The sequence below is a fragment of the Odontomachus brunneus genome, unplaced genomic scaffold, assembly GCF_010583005.1.
Source record: "Odontomachus brunneus isolate Ranch 3 - 2012 unplaced genomic scaffold, Obru_v1 Obru_scaffold_004, whole genome shotgun sequence".
NCBI classification, from domain to species: domain Eukaryota; kingdom Metazoa; phylum Arthropoda; class Insecta; order Hymenoptera; family Formicidae; genus Odontomachus; species Odontomachus brunneus.
This window is the reverse complement of record NW_022639454.1, coordinates 2708227-2731632: the sequence shown is the minus strand read 5'-3', so window position 1 is coordinate 2731632 and position 23406 is coordinate 2708227. Positions and strand designations below refer to the sequence as shown.

Here is a 23406-nt window from a genome sequence, read left to right as displayed (position 1 = left end):
TCTCACACCTCAGCGGTTGCCATGGCGAAAATCCACGAATTACGGTTTGAACTGCTTGACCATCCACCTTACTCACCAGATCTAGCCCCAAGCGACTTCTTTTTGTTCCCTCATCTAAAAATTGCGCTCGGAGGACAGAGATTTTCGTCAAATGAAGAGGCAATCACCTTCGTGAACAATTATTTTGCAGAGAAAAACGCCGAGTACTATTTCGACGGGTTACAGAGATGGGAGCATCGCTGGGAGAAGTGTGTAGATTTACAAGGAGACTATGTTGAAAAATAAAAAACATTTTTCAGAAAAAATGACTTGTATCTTTGTTAGGTCGGAAACTTTTCAGACCACCCTCGTATACTGTACTCTTGTATGCCTGAAGGGATTTTATCGCAAAGTTTAATGTATCTATCTATCTATCTTTCGATTCTTGGCGATTGTTAACGGTACATCTAATATCGTCGATCCAATTACTGTGGCTCGTAACGCGACGCAACGTGGACCTTGAACCTATCGAACCACAGCGACGATAAGCTGTAGTTGCACTTCGATGACCCTCGATGCAATCTTGCGGAAGGGCGATCTCGCTGGAGAGGAAAGAAAACGACTTCACCTTCTTTCGGCGAAGGCACGGCGCGCATCTCTCGAATCTCGGGGTTTTTTCGCCAAACTCTTCGAACTAATTGATTAAAAAAGAAATAAATAAATACTCTAGCACATACAAGAGTAAATAACAGCATAAGTGTATTTACTGAAAATTAATATAGATATAATAAGAAGCACTCAACTCTTCAAATGTCTACATGTGTGAAGACGATCTTTGAATTGCTTTAAACGTTGCGAAAAATTCTTCTCAGACATAGTAAATATTCGTACAGTTCTTAGAAGTATCCGATCGATAAATATAATAAACCAATGAGAGTTAAGTCGTAGATATTGACGAGTGATTGATTAAATCATTCAGGGAAATAATTTTTCCCAGTCTTTCTTAGACAATTTTTATTTTTCTCAGATAACTCGCGGTCTTGCACGACCCGTCATAATTCCGTCCTGACGAGCGGTCACGCACGTGAGCGTAAAAAGTGAAATCATAACGGCAAGGTGGTTAGTTACAGGGTGGTGGCGGTGGTCGCAGGAAACAGCGAAGCGGTTACTTTGAGCGGCCTCCGGGCTGATACGCAATATCAGCTGGTAGTAACCGCCGTGAGGGCCGGAAAGAAGTTTCGAAGTCGACCGATCGTCTTCCGTACACTCGGTAAGCTTTGCCTTCCTAAGCTTTACCTGTCTCCGGCGTCACGGTCACAGGCGAGAGGTGCGTTCTGACAATGGGAGAAATAGTTTCTCTAAGATAGAGTCTCTGTGTAGCAATCGTTAGTTTAATCGTCACGATGCTTAATCCGTAGTGTTATTACTAGTCGTGGTCCGCATTTATCAGTCATCGTCGAAATCGTAGCTGCGAGCGGTACCGTGTACGGAGGAAGAAGTTTGGCTGGATCAATCAAATGTCTGGTGAAAGATGAACGAATTCCGATTGAATTTATCAGAATTCTGCGTTCAAGTTAACGTGATTAACCAAGAGAGATTTAACTTGAACAGAATTCTGGTAACTTCGTCTGCTGATTCGTTCATATTTCTCACCAGACATCTGGTTAGTCCGGCCAAATCTTTTCTTCCGTGCAATATCCTCGTTCGCGTGGTTTTCTCCGCGTAATTTATTTATACACCGCTTGGTTCGTGTGTGTGACACGAGAAATTTTTAAAATTCAATTAAAATTTTCATTTAATTTTTCATTTGATTTGATTGTCTTGATTTTTATGCTTTGCTTTGATTTTTATGACAAACAAAACATTTTAGTTTGTTTCGGTACGGCTTGCAGCTACACATAGAGAAATATGTGACGAATATTGTTTGTCTATTTTTCTAGTACTATGTATATGTCTAGTAGAAGCACCCGCGATAAAATCTCGGTTAATTCACTCCGGGTCTTGCGATCTCATTTCCGAGATAGCGGTATACGCAGTATACATAATAATGAATATAAGAAATATAATAATACAATAAATACGAAAATAATAAAAGGTCAATAATTATAAATTATTCGTTTATTTACTTCTCTCGTACACACTGTGATTTCGCTTAAGATAGATTTATTTCGCAAAATATCGTTGAGGATATGTCGCGATTGAAAAGTTCGCTTCGCTGAAGGAGACTCAGCTCGTTTACTTTCGAGGGATGAGGGAGAAATGTCTTGAGAACTCGTATCGTCCGTTTGCGATCACATGTTTATGCATGCATGATAATTAATATGTGCACGATGAGTTTGTCGACGTTATTCCGCGCGGGGCGAAATGAACTATCGTACGCGACGTGAAATTTCGTAACGATATACGCGCGCAATTTCGCGGAAATGACATCGTGTAAACGAGATTCTATGGGTTTCAGAGCCACCACGCACGTCCCCGCAGCAAGATGCAGCGGTAACCGGTGGTCCTCTTCCTCCACCTCCACCGTCCTCGCAACAACCTCAACAACCGTATATACAAGTAAGCCACTTTTTTTCTGAGCGATTTTCGGACGGCGTCTCGCGTTGAAAACGCCTCGGCCTCCGCCAAGGTGCTGCGATATCGGGTGAACGCGCAGTCCGCTTACGATTAACGTTCGTGACGACGATCGAGCGGCCGGAGGAGTCTCAACGAATCCTGGCAGGTTCACGTCTCGCCACCGCAACGATACACACTGCAACTCCGGCAAGATCATCGCGAAACTCCTCTCTTGTTTGAGATTTTTCAGAGCTTGGTGTTATTTCGTCTCGGGCAAATCCGCCTTTCAACGATCCAACTTCGGGGATATTCTTCCGCTTGCGATCTCCGACCCTTCCTCTCTTCAAGTGTTCTCATTGTACATAATAGTCTGTGACTCGAGCCCTTCCGGGAGAATCGAGCCTTTCCAGGGAAGTGCTTTTTTATGAAGAGAAACGAGAAGATCCCGCTTCTCGGGTCGTTTTATTCATGCTGCACGGGTATTGATCGAAAGCTCCTTGATCTTTATTTATCTCCCGCGATGACGACTTAAATGGACGATTCTCCCCCACGTGAATTTTCCCTGGACGTAATCCAGAAGAATTACACGCATTCATCTTGATACGTTTTACGCACACATTTTTCGGGGGGTTCCCCGCACGAGTTCCTTCCGCAAAAATCAACGGTGCGAATCGCGTCACCTCCACGAAGAAAGACAGACTGACGATTTATTGTGCCGCGTGGGATTACTCTGCGGGCAGAATAAAAGGGGCGGGAGATGGAGAAGAGGGAAGGACGGCGTGGAGGACGGAATATAGTCGTGAAACTTTTCCGGATCCAATCGAGAGACACTGGGAGACCGCAGTAGTTCATCTGCGCGCTCCACGTGCCCCGAGATTATATTTCTTTTCTAACTTTCTGTCGCGTACGAGTATATACATTCACTCCAAATGGCCGACACCACGGGGAGGATAATAAATAATGTCGATCTTACGCTCGCTTTTGACGACATTTTCCGCGAAACTTCGCGGCGCTGACGTGACATGCCCTAATTAATTCTCGCGTGATAAGACACAATTACGCGGTATCTTATAATTATACGTGGAAAAAAAAGTTTGTTTGGATTACGCCAAGTATCTGGTGAAATATATGACCGCCGGTTGAATTTACTTTACGTTAACGAGATTTCTGGTTGACCAGAACTTGCAACTGTTCAAGTTAATCAGAAATATTAGGTGTTTTTTTTTTTTTTAGCAGAACTATCTTAACTGGTGCAATAAGTTAGAGGAAAACAAAATATATTTGTCTTGCGTAATTTATTGCACCAGTTCAGACAGTTCAGCTGAAGAGAATAGATTTGTTGCTAACTTGAACGAAAATCTGCTAACTTCAACCGGAATTTCTGGTTCGCTCATATTTCACTAGACGTTTGGTTGATCCAACCTTTTCCCTCCGTGCGGTATTCGTGCAGAATCTCGCAGGAAATCTCGTGAAAGAACGAGAGGCCACTATTGACGCAAAGAGCTCGAAGGCAACATTCTTCATGCACCGGATTGTTACCGCGAAACGACATGCGGAAGATATACAATAGCTGCACGTCGGTAAGAGTGTCGCGGATGAATTGTTGGCTCGTTTCCGAGCGAGCTCGGCGATTTAAGCTTCCGTTGGGACGAATAGGGAGAGAGGAGACATAGCCCGAGGAGCACGTTCTCATTCCTTCCTCAGGTGCGGTGTGTTCCTCGTCTTGGACGTCTGTGATATACTCGAGATTGTCGTCTAAGCGGGAATATAGCCGTCAGTCACCGAGCATCATCTCCCCTTATCGTCACTTTTCGTGCCAGACGATCCTATCGCGAAATTGTCTCGCTCAAATCTCTCATACCACGAGAGCCATTCACGGCACAGCCGACAGTCCGCAGGCATGAATCTCACTCTCGTCAGGTTTTACCTTCTGAACATGTGTGCTCGGTAAGCTGTTTCCATACTCGTTATCTGCACAGGCAGATCTCTCGTTCACGGAGCCTTCTCATCGACGTTCGTGTCTCGTGTCTCGGGATGGGAGTCTACGGGTCTCCTTTAATACGCGACGCTCGTCTGAGAAAAAATGCAGACGAGGACCGCAAGTCACACCCGCAAATTAATCCAAGCTCCGCAACTTGCTTCGCTTTTCAGATCCGCGGCGTCGAGGTGGGCATAGTAGTGTTAGTGCTGATAGTCTGGGCGGGCGCGATCGCGCTTTTCTTCAATCGCTGGGGCAAGATCCGCATGTTGCTGCCTTATCAGCCCGACTACAAGGAGCAACTCAAGGTCCCCGGCACCGGCGTGTGCGCGGCCGCGAACGCCGCGTACACGCAACACCCGACGCAGCACGCGTGCTCTCAGGTAACGCATAGGTATACTGCACCCGCGAATGTGCGAGCCCTACGAGCTCGCTACGAGTCACGTGTCGGCACGCGTGACTCTCGACGAAACGCGTAGCCAGGCAAGCGGCACGCTCTCCGAATTTCTTGGGGTGAAATCTCACTAGAAACGAGAGAAAATTCGCTCTGAGCGTTTGCGGAAGTGATCGCCTTCTGAAATCGCAAAGTGCGATGTGATACTTTAGACTGATATACTCTGTGAGCTTCGATATAATCTTGCAACTTGAACTCACAGATGTAATGTGATATTTTGTAGACTTAATTAGCAATAAAATGTTACTGTTTGAAATCGCAATGTATGATGTTCAATTCGAGCTTGGAATGGATTCTTGAGTCCATTTAAGTGGCTGTTTCAGTCGATTAGAGTGGATTTGTTTCGATAAAAGTGAAGTGTGTCAGATTCGTTCTTTAATATCTCATTCACCCGACTAATCCGGATTCTAGGGTGGAAAATTCACTCTGTATGAGTGAAAGTTCACTCGAATTTCAACAACTTGGGTGCCACTCTGCTTCTCGAGTGGAATTTTATTTCAAGAAATTTTGAGAACGCGTACAGTGCCGGCAGAGATCGGCGAGACTTCGTCGAACAACGAATTAAGAGGGTCTTGCTGGTCGCCGAGAGAAGCGATCTTAGAAAGTGTGCCGGCGCCTCCCGCATAAGACTCCTTTCCCGATATGTTTTGAATAATTTAAAAGATACGTCGTTAAGAGGAGCTTAAGCTCTCGGCTTAAACGCGAGCTCTATTTTGATTGCGTAAAGAACGATCTCGCGACTTAAAACCGCTTCCCTCTATCAGCGACTCGAGAGCCTCTGAATTCCTCGTCGATTTCGCGTAGATATAGGAAAGATTTGTTGAAATCAAATTTTACTAATTATCTCATAAAGTTCACAAATTGGCGGCAGTAATCTCGATTAATTTTCTCAGCTTTTGCCTTCGAAGATCTGTCAAAGTGTGCATCGTCGCGCTGAGCTCTCGAACGAGTTCACAGCGCTACGCAAAATGCCGGTTCGTTCGGATCGTCGCAGATCCGAGGTAACAATTTCATCAGATGAACGAATTAACGCCCATTACGGATTTTCCGATATCGTCAGATAGTCGACTGAGAAAAGGAAATCGAGATTAATCTCCCCTTCCGGGCCGGAGGTGCTCGGATTCTCTGTATCTATCACACAAAAAAACAAAGTTTGGTTGGATTAACCAGTTTCTCTGCTAAAATGTGAACGGAATATTCCGTTTGATGTTACGAGAATTCCGCTCGAGTTAACCAGGAATCTCATCTTCTGGAATCTTCAATCGGAATCTCTGGTTCGTTCATGTCTTGCCAGAAAAAGTGCGGCCAAATTTCGTCCCTTTCCCATGAGGTTCTATAAAACTTTGAATATTCCAATAAATAGTATAAATCAATTTGAAGCTTAGGACGAGTTAATTGAGAATATAAAATCCTAATATTATTCTAGTCGTTTAGGAGATGAATGGTCTAAAAGATTGCAATCTCAGCAAACAGTTATGTTACCGAGATTGTAATCTTTCGGACCGTCCATTTCCCAAACTCTTTTTCTACAAGAATAATACCGAAAATTTATGTTCTTAATCTACTCGACATAAGTTTCAAGTCAGTTTAATTGGAATATTCAAAGTTTTTGAAAAAGGAACGAGATGTCTTCGTGGGGCCGCTTAGCTACACTCTTTGCTTAACCCGACCAAACTCTCTTTTTCGTGCAGCGTTTGAAGAAAAATCGCTTGGTACAATTTATTCTCTTCGATAATCCGAAGAATCATGAAGGTATTTGGAAACCGGGTCGGTGTTTTCGCGTTGAAATATCGCAGGCTCGAATTCGCGAGGAACGCGGAGTCCACGGAAGGTCGCCCGAGGTCATATTTACACGAGACGCGCTTACGAGTGTAACGGCGGCGGCGGCGACGGCAGTGGCGCTGGATATAAGCCCGGGCGATTTACAAACGGGATCGAATCGAATCGACGGCATATCGAATGTCTGGTATTCGTTCTTGCGGAATTTCGAACCGCACTTCCGCGAGCGCGATATTACTGCTCGATTATGCACGCGCGGGTTTACGGAGGCGCGGTACAATCTCCATCACGTATGCATCGGCGGATCCGTTTCCTTGCTCGAGTATGTTATGCGGATGTGAACGACGTTAGCCCCGATTGTCGGCGTGCAAAATTCCAGCAATATTGGTCCACAAACGGATATGTACACTGAAGAAAGGATCTTGCTGTCGAAACGAAAATTTGGCACACTGAATCGATAATTTGGTTAAAATGGGATCAAAATATTTGGTAATTGTAACCAAAACATTTTTAATTGTGTTGTACGTTCTGCTTTCTCAGTAATACATGTACTTGACACGAATAAAAACATGGCAGTGCCAATCAAGTCATGCCAAATATTTTAGTTAAATACAACAATGATCTTTTCAATGTAGTCGCATTTGCAAATTGGCTCGTGCGCTTTTGAATGAAATCGCGACGCTTCAGGATGTCAGAATTAAGTTGACATATATACACAGTAGTCGGTTATAAACATAAAATAATTACTTTCCGAAATAATGTTCTGAAATAATTAGTAAAATAATAAAGTAAATTCTTTCTTCTAAATTTTACAAATATCACCTCTGTACTGTCACTTCAGCTTCTGTTATAATATTCCTGTAAATTATAGTTTCTGTTATATATACAGCGCACACACGTCAGCAGCGGTTTTCCATTCTGACAACTTGAAGCGACTTCACTCGACAAAAAGCGTGCAGGACGATTTGCAGTCGGCTAGGGTAAACCACGCAATTGTTGGAATCAATCTCCCTGAGTCATTCGCGCTCTGGAAAAACCTGATGTTGCAGTCAAGCTTCTTGACATGCATTCTATTACACATGAAATTTTTACGATCAAAACTGCGAATTGACGCCGCTGATTACAAGGAAAACCAAGTTTTCTTAGAGTGTGCCAATGACTAAAGGAGGATATTAAATTACTGTGTGTGAGGTTTACCCTGTACAGACGGGGATAGTAACGCGCGCGAACGCACGTAAGGGCGCGAACACGTAACGTAAAAGGGTTATTAACATGCCTCGCATTCCGCTGCGATCGCGAGAGCGTGATTCGTGATCGCATTGCGAGAACACATCCCTGAAACAAACACGCGCGCGCATTGGTCGCGGTTTGATGCGCGAACGATCGACTAAGCTCGCCTACCAAATTCCCTCACGGATTTCCGCACGAAATTGCAACGAGCGCTTACGCGCGAAAACCATGCAAACTTTGATTTTCGTAGAGACGCTGACGAGCCGCATGAGCGCTACGATGTAGCGACAAATCGTTACGAATCAGGATATACGATCGATATTTCGAGTGCTGGAATTTCCGACAATTACACGGTTCATGAGCCACGCGTATATGCTGCTGCTGCATACGTGAGCAATTTCGTCGAAAAAGGATCGGCTCGATTGTAGATTTTTTTATTTTATTTTTTTTATAGATTCTGTTCCGCAAAGTAGATTGAAATTCTCTTTTGCGGAACGACTGAACCACTCGCGAGTAATCGGAGCCGGAAACTACTCATTGGACGTTCGATGGGAAAAAACAATTTTGCGCGAGAATAAACGTGTGGGAATTAAAACGCGAAGCACTCGCCGATCAGATGAATTTGTCCATTCCGCATTTGATAACTTTTTCTGTAGTATAAATATACGCATATACAAATAGTACATATATGCAAAAATATTGCGTCGTAGACTGTTTCGGATCAATATTCCATGTTTAGGGGAGAAGGTGGGATTATGAACCACTTTTTTGTTCCAGACGAAAACTCCGATATTAAATGCAATAATTGCATGAATAACTGTTAAAAGCGTTAGAAAATATAGCTCTTATAATGTATCCATAAACATTAGAGGAAAAAAAAATTGTTCAAAAAGCACATATTTTTTTAATGTAGCGTAGAAGCGGGAAAATAGATTGATAATATATGAAACAGATATGAAAATAAAAAATTTGTTTATTACTATAAAGTTGTGAATGTTAAAATAACTTTTTTCTAGTGAATTTCTTTGAATATAAAAATCATAAATTAAAAATGAAAAAATTTTCTATGAAAATTACGAAAATTATATTTAATAATTAAAATTATATATAGAAATTTTTTAAAATTAAGAAAACCTCATTTTCATATCTACTGAAAACGTGATAATATGGAGCACTTTGTTCTATATTACTGCCCATCAATTTTTCAAATGACCCAATGAATCTCAAAGTAGGAGAAATATTTTCAAATAATTAATTCCGAATTTAAAGTTTAAGTCTTATTACTAATTGATTTTACTAATTAACTTATAATCTGTTAGATTTATCGATTAAGACAGAAAAAAAATTTTTTTAATTTTAGTTGGTATTATTACTCTGTTCCATATTTTCACTTTCTCCTTTAATCTTCTATCGCTTTTGAGACCGCTGCGAATGAAAATTTCATTCTCCGTGGGGACCTACTCGCGGAAAGAACGGTAAATAAATTACGAAACTCGGTTTCTTAGGTGGCACTGAATAGAGTTCTCTTTAACATGGTTTTAACTGTAAACGTTGTTATCGAGACGACCAATCAGCTGTGTTTTCATCGGGAAAAATCATCAACGTCGAGCGAAGCGCAGAAATCGCGAAATGAGATCGCATCGATCGTCTCATTGACGTTTGCGACAGCGAAAAGAAAGATGTGGGTTGCCGAAACTTTACCAGGTGTAGAAGTATGAAACCGGAATTCCCCTATAAATGGTGCCAGCGTTCAGTTTAGTGACCGTAAGACCGCTACTGCCGCGCTATTATATTCTCCTAACAGCTGACGAATATTGTCAACAAACATAACCCCAACTTTCATTCTCTAGTATATTTTTGTATAACCTTAAACATGTCACGTTTCGAGCCTACTAACTATGATTTGCGGACAGCATTGATTTTCTGTTATCATTTAAAGAAAACTGCTGCAGAATCACATCGAATGCTTGTCGAAGCTTACGGTGAATATGCTCTTGGTAAATCTCAGTGTTTCGAGTGGTTTAAAAAATTCAAAAGTGGTGATTTTGACGTGAGGAACGAAGAACTATGAACTATGAACTATGAACTATGAACTGCTGAAACCTGGTCAAACCGTCAATACTAATCGCTACCAACAACAAATGATCGATTTAAATCGAACATTGACTAAAAAACGACCAGAATATGCAAAAAGGCAACACAATGTCATTTTGCTCCATGATAATGCCCCATCACATACAGCAAAACGGGTCAAGGAAACGATCGAGTCGTTCAGTTGGGAATTACTACCGCATGCGGCTTATTCTCCAGACTTGGCTCCGTCCGATTATCACCTGTTCGCATCGCTAGGACACGCTCTCGCTAACCAACGCTTCGATTCGTATGAAAATGTGGAAAAATGGCTAGATAACTGGTTCGCTTCAAAAGATGAAAAGTTTTTTTGGCACGGCATTCATAAACTGCCAGAGAGGTGGGAAAAATGTGTTCAAAACAGTGGAAATTATTTTGAATAAAGTATTATTTATCACTTTCGAACAACAGACGTCTTATTTGTATAAAAAAATTCCGGTTTCATACTTCTACACCTGGTAATCTCTAACATGTTGGACAAATTTAATACAGCACTTTCTTTCTCCGCGTTGCAAATTTCTCTTTGCATTCTCCGCGACACTCGCCCCCATTTTTTTCACGTCACGATCGCGTCTCTAGACGATAGAAAAAATGAGTCTGATTAAGTGAGATTCCAACGACGACGATCGAGTTTACGCAGCGAGACGTACTTCACTTCCCGGAGTAACGACGGGAATTCTCGATGACGGTCCGTGACGGCGCTCATACGAGTTCACATTTAATGTGTCTGCAAGCTGTGTCTCGACGGCGCGATCTGGTAGAGCTGCTGCGACGGGCAAAGTTTATCGCCTATCAGACCAACCACTTCGATGGCCGCGAGCCGGATTTACGTCGGACTTGTTTCGCTCGGTTTACGCGACTACCAATCTCCCTTCCTCGCTCTCTCTCTCTCTCTCTCCTTCCTACACGTGCGAGTTGTTTGTTTCATGTAACAAAAGAGCTCAGCTCGAGTCGAGGCTTTGACGTCACGGTGGAATTTCGAACGAGAGACTCAAGATAGGGTAATTAGTTGAAACGCCGCCAACATCCAATATCTCTCGCGCGCCGGATTATATACCACAATCCGTCCGCGTGATATGCATATCTCGAGGGTGAAGAACGAGAACCCCTAACGACTTCCATTCGACTCGGCTTTGAGAAAGGGGCGGCCAGACGGAGAGGAATCCGAGAATATCGATTTGGACCTCTCGTAATTTGAACATCGTGGGATTTAATTGTCGACGGTGAATAATCGCCGCGAAGGGGTCGGGACGGAGTTGGGAAACAAAAACCCCGTCGATTATATTTCAACGTCGACATTTTTCCATAGCTCGTCGCGTCGAATCGAATGCGAGCGATCTCATGGGAACTCGAAACGTCCGCCATGATTGCCCGACGCGCGTTTGTTTAACGTTCGCTTTCGTTTCTGTTGCGCTCTTTTTGCTCTCTTTCTGTAATACATCGCCTTTATCCGGGGACAGTTTACAGCAATACGTACAATGTAATGCAATGTACGCGCTTTAAAACGTTTTAGAGATCCAATTTTCGCGTCGTCGCGCATTGACAGAACGCGCGCGCGCATGTCAACATTTTTTTCATTGTTTCTCTCGTGTAACATTTTCACGAGGGTGTAACGCAAAGCGAATGATCGTTAGTAACGTACGATTTTTCCCGTCCCTAGTGACCTTTCGATTCGCCGTGATTTTTAACTGTTCAGCTCGCTCTGTCAGTCGCGAGAATTCGAGTCGCGGAAATTCCAGTCGCGAAAAGTGGCGCGGCTGAAATTCCCCGGACGCATCGCCGTTATCCGACTCGGCTCCTCCATATCCACGTGGAAAATTCATCACGTGAATTATGCGATTTAAAGACGCTTAATTGCCAGTACGTGATAAAAAGCGCGGCGCGAATATGCGCGCAGTTCTCGTCGCAGTTCTCGACATTGAGTGATCGTCGTCGTCATCGTCATCGTCGTCGTCGCGACGGTGTAGTTAGGCTCGTTTATTAGAGTTTGGGGCGGCACCTGTCAGGTTTCGACGGTGATAATAGATATTACCGTGTACCGAACGCCGCTGCCATTTACGCGGGCATAGATTTCAGCCGCCGGCTGCAGCCTCGCGATTAGGTAGCGACACACAATTGTCCGTTATTAAGCGAGCTACGCTGCGCTTGCCACGTATCGCGGCTGTGTACGTGTGGAATAATAATTCAATATCCCGCGCGCTGTACGAATCGCGAAAGTTAATTGGGTACACGTCGGGCACAATGCGAGCGCCACGAATTTCAATGCAGCAGAACGAGCCGTCGCCGTCTCTTCAATAGCCGCATCGTTGTTATCCGTATCGGCGAGTTTCTGATCGTCGTGAATTCTTAGTTGCGCGGAAAGAACGGTCGTCGTACAAAGGAACGCACGGCTTTTATCAGACATTCGGAAAAGTCTTTGTAAAAGACTTTGTAAAAGAGATTCCCAGGCGAGAGGTAGCTTATCTGCACGTGGTCTCGTCCGATTATTAATTTGCCGATTATTTCAGTCAAAGACAGTTTCAATCGATTAATGCCTAACACTGTCTACAACGAGATTCGCAGGCAAATTCGAATATTTGTTGATTGACACTGCCTATAATATCGCGTTGCGATCGAAGTTATAACCATCGAGTGCGGCAGGCGAGACCACGTGCAAACGACGGGCGATTCGCCTGCGAATCTCGTTCTGGTCAGAATTGGATATTAATCGATGCAAACTTCTTCTTTTGACTGAAATAGTCTTGTCAGATTAATAATCAAAATTAACCAATCATCAATGTGTGATAACAAGCGATTCAACCGATTGATGAAATTAATTACTCATCAAGCTTTGATGTGATCGACACTGATTAATAATTAGTCTCATCAATCAATGGAATTATCTGTGATTTTGTGCACGACGATTAATTAATTCTGATTATTAATTCGCCGATTATTTGGGTGAAGAAAAATTTCAGTCGGTTAATTTCAACAATCTTGGAGGGTATTGTAAAAGGGTTTATACGTCGTTTGCCCCCGCGACGATAAGATCGCGAGCTTTATCGTTGTCGGCGAATGAAATGGAACATGTGGAATTTGACGTAGAAACGAGAACAGCTACAGAATTTATATATATATATATATATATAATTATATATCCTTGACAGAGTATTTCATCCTCCCCCCCTCACATTTTTGCATTCTCGCGGAAAGCCCCTGTTCGCCGGGCGATCTTCATTTTTCACGACTCGGAAAAATGAAAATTTCGCCGACGGGGTTTCGCGCGAGAGAGAATCTTCATAAATCATTTATGAACCGGTAACGTCATTTATTCTGTACACATACGCGGCAGCACGTTGAACTGACATATTAGGCTTCGCGCGACGCGACGAGAGCTTCCCGTCCCATCGGGAATTACGAGGGAAAAGGTAAAGGTTGCTCTTTCTCTCTCTCTCTCTCTTTGTCCTTCTTTCTTTCTCTCTCATGAGTCTTGCAAAAATTTTATCGAAGCTGGAACACTCTTCCGGTCCTTCCTGATGACGAAGAAACGAGAATCAATTAAAGCCGTTCACGCGGTCACAAGTGGTTCCTCCTTTTCGCGATGGGAACGAGCTTTTTGACAAACAAAAAATCATGGTATCGTTCCGTTTAATTAGCACAATATCAACGTTCAAAGGTGCCGCCGCGTGGACTATAGAGGGAAAAATTTATATCGCCAATTTGGGGCTTGACTGCGACAGGCGAATTTACTACACGCGAGGAATTTTAACGTGTCGAGCGAAAGCTCGTCAAAGTGGATTCATATAACGCGTAACCACGCGTCGTCTACCTCTTACGACGATGAATTATTAAGGCGACCGATCGTATCTCGCGATACGAGACTATCGTCGAGAGATTTTGTCGGACAAAGCGACATGATGGAACGTCACGTTTGTGTGTAACAGGTTGAGCAAAAAAGGGACCCAGGGGTCAGGGACTAAATTGACGGTCGATAAATTTTTCTCCTTGTAGAGAGCGTCACGTGGCGCGCGTTGTGTAGTTCTCGATTACAGTACTAAGCTCGATGACCGTAGTCACAGCGTAGTAGTGGTAGAGAACCCAGTAGTGAGATCCAGCTCGGACGAGCTTTAGTTGAGAAGCCCTTAGCGTTATACATTATATATACTTTTTAGCGTAGAGATCCGCACACCTTCGAACGGTCTCATTAGTCGCATTCACGTAGCCAGTAAGATTACCAATTAGCGATACTAATCTCGATTATAACGCAACTTTTTAATTCTATTAATCTCTTCTGTTCCTCTATTCTCTGTCTCCACGTCGTTTCTCCGTCGGACTGACTGCACGAAATTCGCGAATATCGGCTGGCGTCACGTGCGATTACCGGTACTCTCCCACACTCTTCGTGTGTCTACGCTGCGTGTGTGTGCCCTCCCCCCCGACCACCCTCTCGTGTCACGTTCGGCGGGATCTTACACGGCAACGGCAAAAACCAAACCGAAACGAACAAAAAAAAAATATATATATATGTGTATATATCGAAAAACGATAAACACGTTCACCGGAAAAAAAAAACCAAACGAAAAAAAAACGAATAATGCAATATGCACCAAAAAACGAACGAACGAATACGGCTGAAGGTAATGACCACATTGTCGGATATGGTGATGCAGTGCGGGGGCGGGGGCTGCTGCGTCCTGGAGCAGTGCTTTCAGTACCCCAGAAGAGCCCGAGAGCCCCGGGAGTGCGGCTGCCAATTCGCTCTACTCCACAGGGCGGACAACGCGTGACCATCGGTACATGTCTTAAGATCTCAATTTTATCTTCTTGTGGCCCTACCTCTTTGCTGGAGAGATATCTCGGCTGTACCGAGGCTCTCAACCTATCTCTTTCTACTTCTGTCTCTTTCTTTCTCTTTCTATCTATTCTCTTTCTTTCTCTTTCTCTGTCTCTCTTTTTCTCTCTTTCTCACCCTCACACGTTTTCTTGTGTCTGTGTGACTTTCGCCGTAATCCTCCCCTCTCTGTCTCTGTACATTTTTATTTTCTCACACTTTTGAGTCCACTCGTGTTTTATGATTTTCTTTTCGGCATCTCGGACGGGAAACTGAAGGCCTGTTTAGACGTTTGATATCACCCCCCTGTCTAGCGATCCATTGGACCCATATTGTCTATGAGAGAGTGCACGCATTTGTACGTTTATATAGAATCAGCTGTAGAAAATAGTATATTCTCTTCTCGAGTGCCGTCGATCTCGTAATTTAGGAGAGGAAATTGAATGAAATCGTGCCGCAATTAGGAGTCAGGCAATGGAATCGAAGAAACCTCTCCCAATGTAAACGGTATCGTGAAAAGAGCCGTTACTGAGTACCAGCGAACGTAATTTCCATAACCTTCCCTTTAACATTTCTGCAGCAAGTTGCACGCGGTCGATAACTGGCATTTGCGAGACGAAAATCACGGAGGAAAGCGCGTTAACATCAGTTTTTCTCTCTCTTTCTCTCTCTCTCTCTCTCTTTCTTTCGCGGGGTGCAGATCAGCTCGGTAAATAGTTAATATTGCCAATTACGTGACCACACGTATCTCCCATTTCCGCTTCCGCGATCAATTACGACGTGTTACGAGCTGAAGTCTCGAGGGCGTGAAAAAGGACGTGAAAAAGAGTCAAGAAATCATCCCACGAGACGTCCGCACTTTTTGCTGATGTTCCTGGTCGAGGCTTGCCAACTTTTTCCGCGTGATTATCCACGAACGCCGCGCAGATGTAAGATACGGGAAATCTCGAATGAACCACGTAACCAAGTGGATTCAAATGTTTCGCGACCGCCAATAATGCTGACGAGGGTTATCGTCGCCGAACGATATCCCGTATTCGAATACGAGCCATTCGCTTGTAATTCCCGAAAGAATCGATCGAGAAGCGCAAGGACGCAATTAAAAGGGAAGAAAAATACTGACTCTGCGCAAAAGAGCGCTGGGTGAAATGGGAAGAGGCAAGTGAAGTGTAATCTTCCACGGTGCAGATTTTAATGAAACCCAGCAGTTGAATCAAAGCCGACCGCTTACTTTGGCATATTTCGTTGACTGCCTTCCGGCTTCCCTTGCAGCTTCTTCCGGAACGGAAAAAGCCCCGACTTGCGTGTGACAGTCGAGGCCTCGGACTCGCTTCCTCAAAAAACTGCTGTTGACTTTGGGCCACTGTATAACGAAGGAGAGAAGAGGAGAGAGGGAGAGAGAGAGAGAGAGAGAACTAAATAAAAAGAGAGCGCTTTGTGCGACTGCTTTGCATCGCATGCACGTTTCGCAAAAGCGTATAAAGCGCGCTTCGGAATTGGCAAACCTCCTCTCCGGAGAGTTTCTTTGCCAAATAAAGATAAAAGAAAAAAAAGAAATCAGTCGCCTTGTTTCGAAGATAGTCTCATCGATCCGCTCGATTTACTGTCTCACCCCCCACCCCCAATACACTGCACGTTTAATATATTACTATTATTGTTTTGTATGCAGAATGTCCTCCACATATATATTACGAACACGTATGTGGCTATCACGTAATGGACAGTTCGGTCTGCAATATTCACTCGTCTTGTCTGTTATTCTGTATCCCCGGAATGTACTCTCGACGTTGTCGATCTCGATCGGGAAAGTCTTCTTTCGGCGTAGCCACACGCCGGTGTGTGAATGTCTGTATAATTGAAATTCGACATAGATTGATACAAGCGACATTCTCCTCGGCTGTTTTGTCGCACAATAAATAACCCAACAGGTCAAGAGTCATGAACAAGTGGAGGACACTCTGTGTGCCATTTGCACGCACAGCCAAGGGGCAGTCTTTCAGGCTGCGCATCAGGAGTTTGCACGAACGCGCATACGACGAGGATATGTGAATCCTTTGGCGGTCTCTGGATATGCTCGTCCTCGGCGTATCTCGGCGTCGTTAAATCTAATCCGTCCGGAAGTCGCAGTCGACTCTGCGAGCTAATAGCGCGCCCTGACCCAAATCCGATCGGGACCATCCAGACGGCTTCCAGCGGGACGTGGACGCGACAAATTCGATCGGAATCTCCACCCTTCGTCGGTATTCGCCTAATTAAATTGCATGACGTAAACTGCCCGCCGGGTGATCGAATAAACGTTACAAAAAGCTGATCGATCCTTGCTACTGACCTATTTTGCCGCGATCCGAGGATAACGGGAACTCCCTTTGCGCGCAATTTACGATTCTCTTTCTCTCTCTCCCCTCCCCTCCCTTCCTCTCTTTCTCTTTGTCTTTCTCTCTCTCTGTTCACATCGTCAAAGATCGACTAATTAATTGCCCGGCGCGAGCCGCCATTTATTTCCATAAAACGGAGATCCGCGATGGAGAGTCGCCAAGAGTAAGCTAATTGAGATAAAAACCGGAGGGACTCAGGAGTCCGCACGTGGGATCGCATCGTCTAACGGAAAACAAAATACACCGGACGGACCGGGGATTCTCGCTCGTTTTTCTCGTCCAGCGACAGTCGCCCAAAAACAAATAAAAGTCCTGTTTCGTATTTCAAATCTAACGCGAGCGGCGATATAATAATAAAGGAGTAACGTATACAGCGTTGCGGTCTTCGATTTTGTTAATAATAACGCACGCGTAAAAACGTATACTCGTATTTACCTCCGCGTAACGTGCTTCCCTGGAACCCTTTTGACGCGACCCAGTTTCACTTGTACTACAATAGCTCGAGCACGCGCGTCTGTGTGTACACATTCTATATCTCGAAATATATGGAAATAAATGGAAACTTGCAGATAGAGAGAGAGAGAGAGAGAGACAGAGAGAGAGAGAGAGAGAGAGGGAAAATAGCACTATGACTTGCCGCGAAAAGAGAAAAAGATACATCACGTGGAAATGAGAAGATAATCAACCATTGTTACGCAGAATGATCCAACTTACAAAATTATAATTTTTTTTTTTATAAATAATCCACACGTTTTCCTACGCAAAACAAAGAGCCTAAGGCACTAACAAAGACTTAAAGGCACCAAAAAAAATGAAAAAACCATTTTAATTTTCTACTACTTGTGCTATTTTTTAGCTATTTTTTTAAGTTAAGGAATAAATACCTTTAAGAAGCAAAAAATGATCATTGACTTGACTTCTTGAACAATTACGAAAAATCTCAGTGCTACCTGTACTTTTCAGATCGTGTATGAAATGTTCATCTTCAACTTTTTCTTAAAACGTGCTCCATGTGAGTTGGATTATTCTCGCATATCTACGGTAAATCATAACGAAGAGAGACTCTAATATTGCTTTAATATCCTGAATATTCTGAATCAATATAATCTCCTCTAACGACGCATATAATTTCCTTTCGCGGAATTTAAAGGCATCGGGTTACGCCCAGACACTTATTTCGCCCCGTTAATTTCCGATTTATTTCGTACTTTCCCGCTCGCTTAAATTATGTGCTTCATTTTTCAGACGAGTTGGAGAGAACGAATGGAGATATCGTAGAATCAGATTATCGCGCTTAATATACAGAAATTATGCGCGAAATTGAATCAACGTCGCAACTGCCAAAAATCGAGGCGCGTCGCGGATGCGACGAAATTCGCGTAAAATTGGACGAGAACGAACGTTCTCGCAATTAATCGGGCGGCCTCCGATGAGGAACTAAGTGACTTTTGTCGCGCGCGAAGAGTGTACGTCTCATAAATGAGCTCATAAAACCGTCCTTCCTCGAACGGTCGGTTTACGTCGCACAAGAACAATTCCGCGCTCGTTTCCGGGTTAACGTAGCATCGTTTTGTGCACACGACGCAGGGTGGAAGATTTTACGATCACATATCCCGTCGCGTTAGGATGGAAATCCTTGTCAAGGTGAGCGCGTCCCGCGGGTGCGCGGAATCGCATTTCACCGGCTCGATCCCCTTGTACTTCTAAATCCTCCTCAATCCTTAATGCAGAATTCTATTCCGCGCCTCAACCGCATAGCGGATTCCGCGCAAACAGTTCCACTGACGGCAGGAGAAAAAGAGCGAACGCAGCACGGGTCGGCGAAGAGCGTGATTCGTTTTTGATGGAAAGTGTACTTGGCCTTCGTTTCAATCTCGACGAAATCCCGACGAGAGATAGTGTAGTTGAGAGCATCGAGCGTGAAGTCAATGAACTCCTACTCTCTAAACTTCTTGGAGCCAAAGTCTCACTGAGAATGAGTGAAAATTTACTCCGAGTGATAGAGAAAAAACACCGCCACTTGAAAGTAGGAGAGCGAAGGTTTTATGATTCCAACTTGGAATGGATTCTTCGTCTGAAATGCAATGGATGCTTCGATTGATTAGAGCGAATTCGCTCTTATGAGACGGTCGAGTGCGTCGGATTCACTCTTCGAACGGAAGTATTCATTCGACGACTCAGAGTAGAAAATTCACTCAGTATCCAGCGAAAAGTCACTCGAATTCGAGTGAGTCGGCTATCACTCTACTCTTCAAGTGGAATTCCACTCGAAGACAATTAAAGAGTATAGCACACATACAGATATATATCTGAGGCTAAATCCAAATCAGCCTCTCAAAGGGAAAAACGTACTCTAAAAGAAAAAATATCTAAGAAATAAAAGATATTCATTCACGCAGTGGATACTAATAACGTATTTACTTACACTAACACGAAATATTCTTCAAATAAGAATTTTTGTAAAAACTTCTTAGCTTTTTATTTGTGAAAGCAATGCTTTTTTATTCTATTTAAATTGCTGGAATTTTCTTTCCATTTTAACTTATTCTATTAACTTTATTAACTTTATTACTTATTACTTCTCTTAATTTTATTTTATTTAAATTCTTTATTCTATTTAAATAAAAAAATATAGTTTCGAGTTTTTAATAAATATGTTATCGATACTCACTGGAAAAATATTTTTTTTTATATTTTTTACACATTTTTTCTCTCAGTGCACTTATTCTGTTGCGTTCGCGCACTGTCCTGTTGTGGATCCACCTAATCCATTTGGTTTCTTCCTAAATTAATTCCTCCTTTGTACGACGACACATCCAACAGCTTAGTTTGAAAATAGATCACTGTCTTTCTCTTTCTCTCTCTCTTTCTTTTTTTCTCTCGAATCGCTTGAAATCGCTTAAATCCGTCCCACCATCAGACACTTCTTCAAGCATATGGCACCGTTTGTAAACATGATATTAAGCACGATACCGTGGACGTTCTTTCCACACACGGGAATCACGATACAGCCGCCCATACGAATCGCGTGTCAGCGATCACGAAAAATGAGAAAGCCCCCTCCCCCCCAAAATATTGGTACAACCAGGTATTACGGCGCACTGTTATTTTCACACATGTTTTTCATCTACATCGGGTATTCCCGTTTCTCCCTCAGTCTCGGTATTGTTTTTCGTGTCGTGTGTGTGTTGTTACACGGAGAGAATATTACACTTTTTTCACATAATTTTACATAAACTCTTTTCAATTTTACTATATAACAGTCCAGGGGAATAGACTGTCTATAAGATCTATGTTGTTAAGAAATATACTCAATTTCTAATCTAGAAACATAGTAAATCTTCTAATAGTACATTCTAGTTCCTAAGACATAAGTGACACATATGGAATGAAAGCACAGCGAATTGCTGTAGAGTATAAATCTATTCCTCGATTGCAAAGTCCTATAGTAATCTTTACCATAAAGTTCTCTCTCCATGTACGTGTTGTTTGTATTTATTATGTCGTCGTCGACGTCGTCGTCGTCATCATCATCGTCGTTGTTGTCGTCGTCGTCACCAGTAGAAAGATGAATTTCCGCACCGTCCCGTTGCTTTCGCAATACGCTTACTACTTGCAAGAGACCAGCGGATGAATGTGGCACGGCTCGTGTGGGAGCCGAGTCGATGTAGAGTCAGTCTCGTAGAGCGCAGAATGAGCCCGACATCTGAGGCAGGTGTCGTTAGACCAGCTCGAATATTGCACCTCTCCGCACTAATGGCAGACCCAAGAGTTCAAGCCGGCGTTCAAGCGTGTTAGAGTGTTGATGCTTCGCACAATATACACTTCGGCGCTTTCCATCACTCCCGATTATCGCGCCACGAGGATGCTTGGTTAGTCCATTATCACCACTCCCCGAAGACGCTTCGAAAAGTATCGTTAGATAGATAGAATAGATCGGGGAACGGCGCGGAAAAGAAACGAATTTCGCATCGGTGATGCAGTAATGCACATCATGATAGATATTCGCCATCACCGAGACTCCTTCCATCTCCTTCGCGCGATATGAAGAAGCGCGATTCACGCGTCGAACGGACGATCGGCGAGAATTCGGGTGAAAATGCGGGATGTTCCCGATGAAAGGGGAAGAAGAAAAACGAGGCATGAAATGTTTGAGCACGAGTCCCTTTTCTTGCTATCTCGAATTTAATGAATAGCACGCGTTTGTAGCCGAGTATCGGTAGAAAATAACGTTTGATCCGACAATATCGTTTAATCATGCTTAATTCTTACTTTACGAACGCCCGACAGCCGTTTAAAGCTCAAAACTCGGTTCGGATTGTATCTCATATAGGAATCGCAATTTTTCGTCCGAGCGCATTTCTGGGATCGTCTCTGAATTCAATTAACAATTGTTGTTCCGTATATGCAACGAATCACGACGTGTAAGTATTTCTCTATCGTGGCCCCCCGAAAGCAACGATCTCCGAATGTGTTTACACGTAAGGTGAACAGACGTCCCACTTCTCCCGGGACAGTCTCGTTTTTCCATCGTTTGTCCCGGATTTTTCCGAATGCACTTAGATTTTTTTTATAGAATTACAACAGTTTTACCCTAGCTGTAGTTTTATTGTACGTAGCAAGTTCTTCTTGTTGTTCAATTATTTTTCATATGTCTATAAATAAAATATGTATTGTTTTATATATGTATATATATATATATATATATATATATATATATAAAATTTTCAGTGATCTATCCTCCCTTTCACTTCACACATTCATGAGATGTCCCGGATTTAGGGCTGGGGAATCTGGTCACCTTGTTACACGCGATACCAAAAGAACACCCCCATCGAGCAACCGACTACGGGAGATACGCGTTACTTATATATTCACCAGATGTAGCGAGAACTTGAATTTGGGAAGCGCGATTTTGTACGCTGTGTGTGATACGTTATTAGCACCTCTGCTCTGAAATTGCAACGTTTATGAGTCCTTCTCTTCAGTTGCTAGCGATAGACGTGTACGCATAACACAACACGTAGATTGCAAACTCGTGAGGAGTGCTCTTGTCCTGTAATCGTTTGGGAGAAACGGAACTTAGGCAAAAGGAAAATGAAAAAAAAAAAAAAAAAAAAACAAAAGAATAAAGGAAAAAAGGGGCAGTGAGATGAAGGTGCTATATTATGAGAGAATTTCCTCCGTCACAGTCGCGATCTGTATTTCTTTCTCCACGGTAAAAAGCGCGACATTTTCATATCGCAGTCGTCATCACGGCGTTGTGCTGATTGTCCCGCGAATTACCGCGTTTCCTCTGCACCGGAGATCCTATAGTCGGTCCGACAAGCGAATATTAGGATCTACGAACAGAGTTATTCACGAACAGAGTTATTACCGGGAACAAAATATTTGGTACCCGTAACTATAATCACATAAAGAAATAATCACCGTAAATTATGGCCAAAAAAAATTTTTTTTTTACTAAATTCTATCATAATGATAATGATAATATTTTTAATTTGCACACATCTATGCTATCATATTATCAAAAATAAAAATAGCTGGGGCCAAAAGTAACTATAATTTTATATAGTCAGATCAATCTTTTTTCTCTCAGTATAAAATACGAAAAAAAGACTTAGCCACTTATCGAACTACGAGTAGAGTCTTTCGTCTCATCGATTCGAAGAACACGATTGGACTTGGACGATTTGAGGATCGAACTCGCTGTTTTACGTCCTAACGTGGGTATTCCCTTGCCTTTTGGGACGCGTAGCAGCGAGTTCGAGCTCTCGTCGGCCGGATCCTCGGTACGGAAGAGAGATTGCAGCGTGTAATGGCTTTCCCGTTCGATCCTCGCCGACGTCGCGTTCTTTGGGATCGGGATTTATAAGAGCGTGGGTAACCGGACCTCCGGTGCAGATTCAGTGGTTCACTCTTGTCTGCAACTCTCTTGTTCCACGACACGGCACCCTCATTCGCTCGCCCCATTCCGCTCGGCCTCTCAACTTTTCTCACCACGTAGAGACCCCACGTGCATTTTAAAACGTCACGCTTTCGAGAGGCCGCGCTCGACCGCAATTATCACCACCCGTCGATCGCGTCTCCCTAGCCCACCTAACCCCCCCCCCCC

General features: G+C 43.4%; 1 protein-coding gene across 11 annotated transcripts in view; it reads left to right on the top strand.

Moving 5' to 3' along the window:
• LOC116846808 overlaps positions 1-23406 on the top strand; it is a 111095-nt gene that overhangs the window by 68163 nt on the left and 19526 nt on the right. For 8 of the 11 annotated variants that reach the window (XM_032821145.1, XM_032821136.1, XM_032821177.1 and 5 more), the window contains 3 exons: positions 1104-1306; positions 2438-2538; positions 4687-4896. In XM_032821145.1, coding sequence (XP_032677036.1) covers positions 1104-1306; positions 2438-2538; positions 4687-4896 — 514 coding nt within the window. The remainder of the gene's footprint in view (positions 1-1103; positions 1307-2437; positions 2539-4686; positions 4897-23406) is intronic. The other 3 variants (XM_032821184.1, XM_032821191.1, XM_032821201.1) reach the window with 3 other exon arrangements.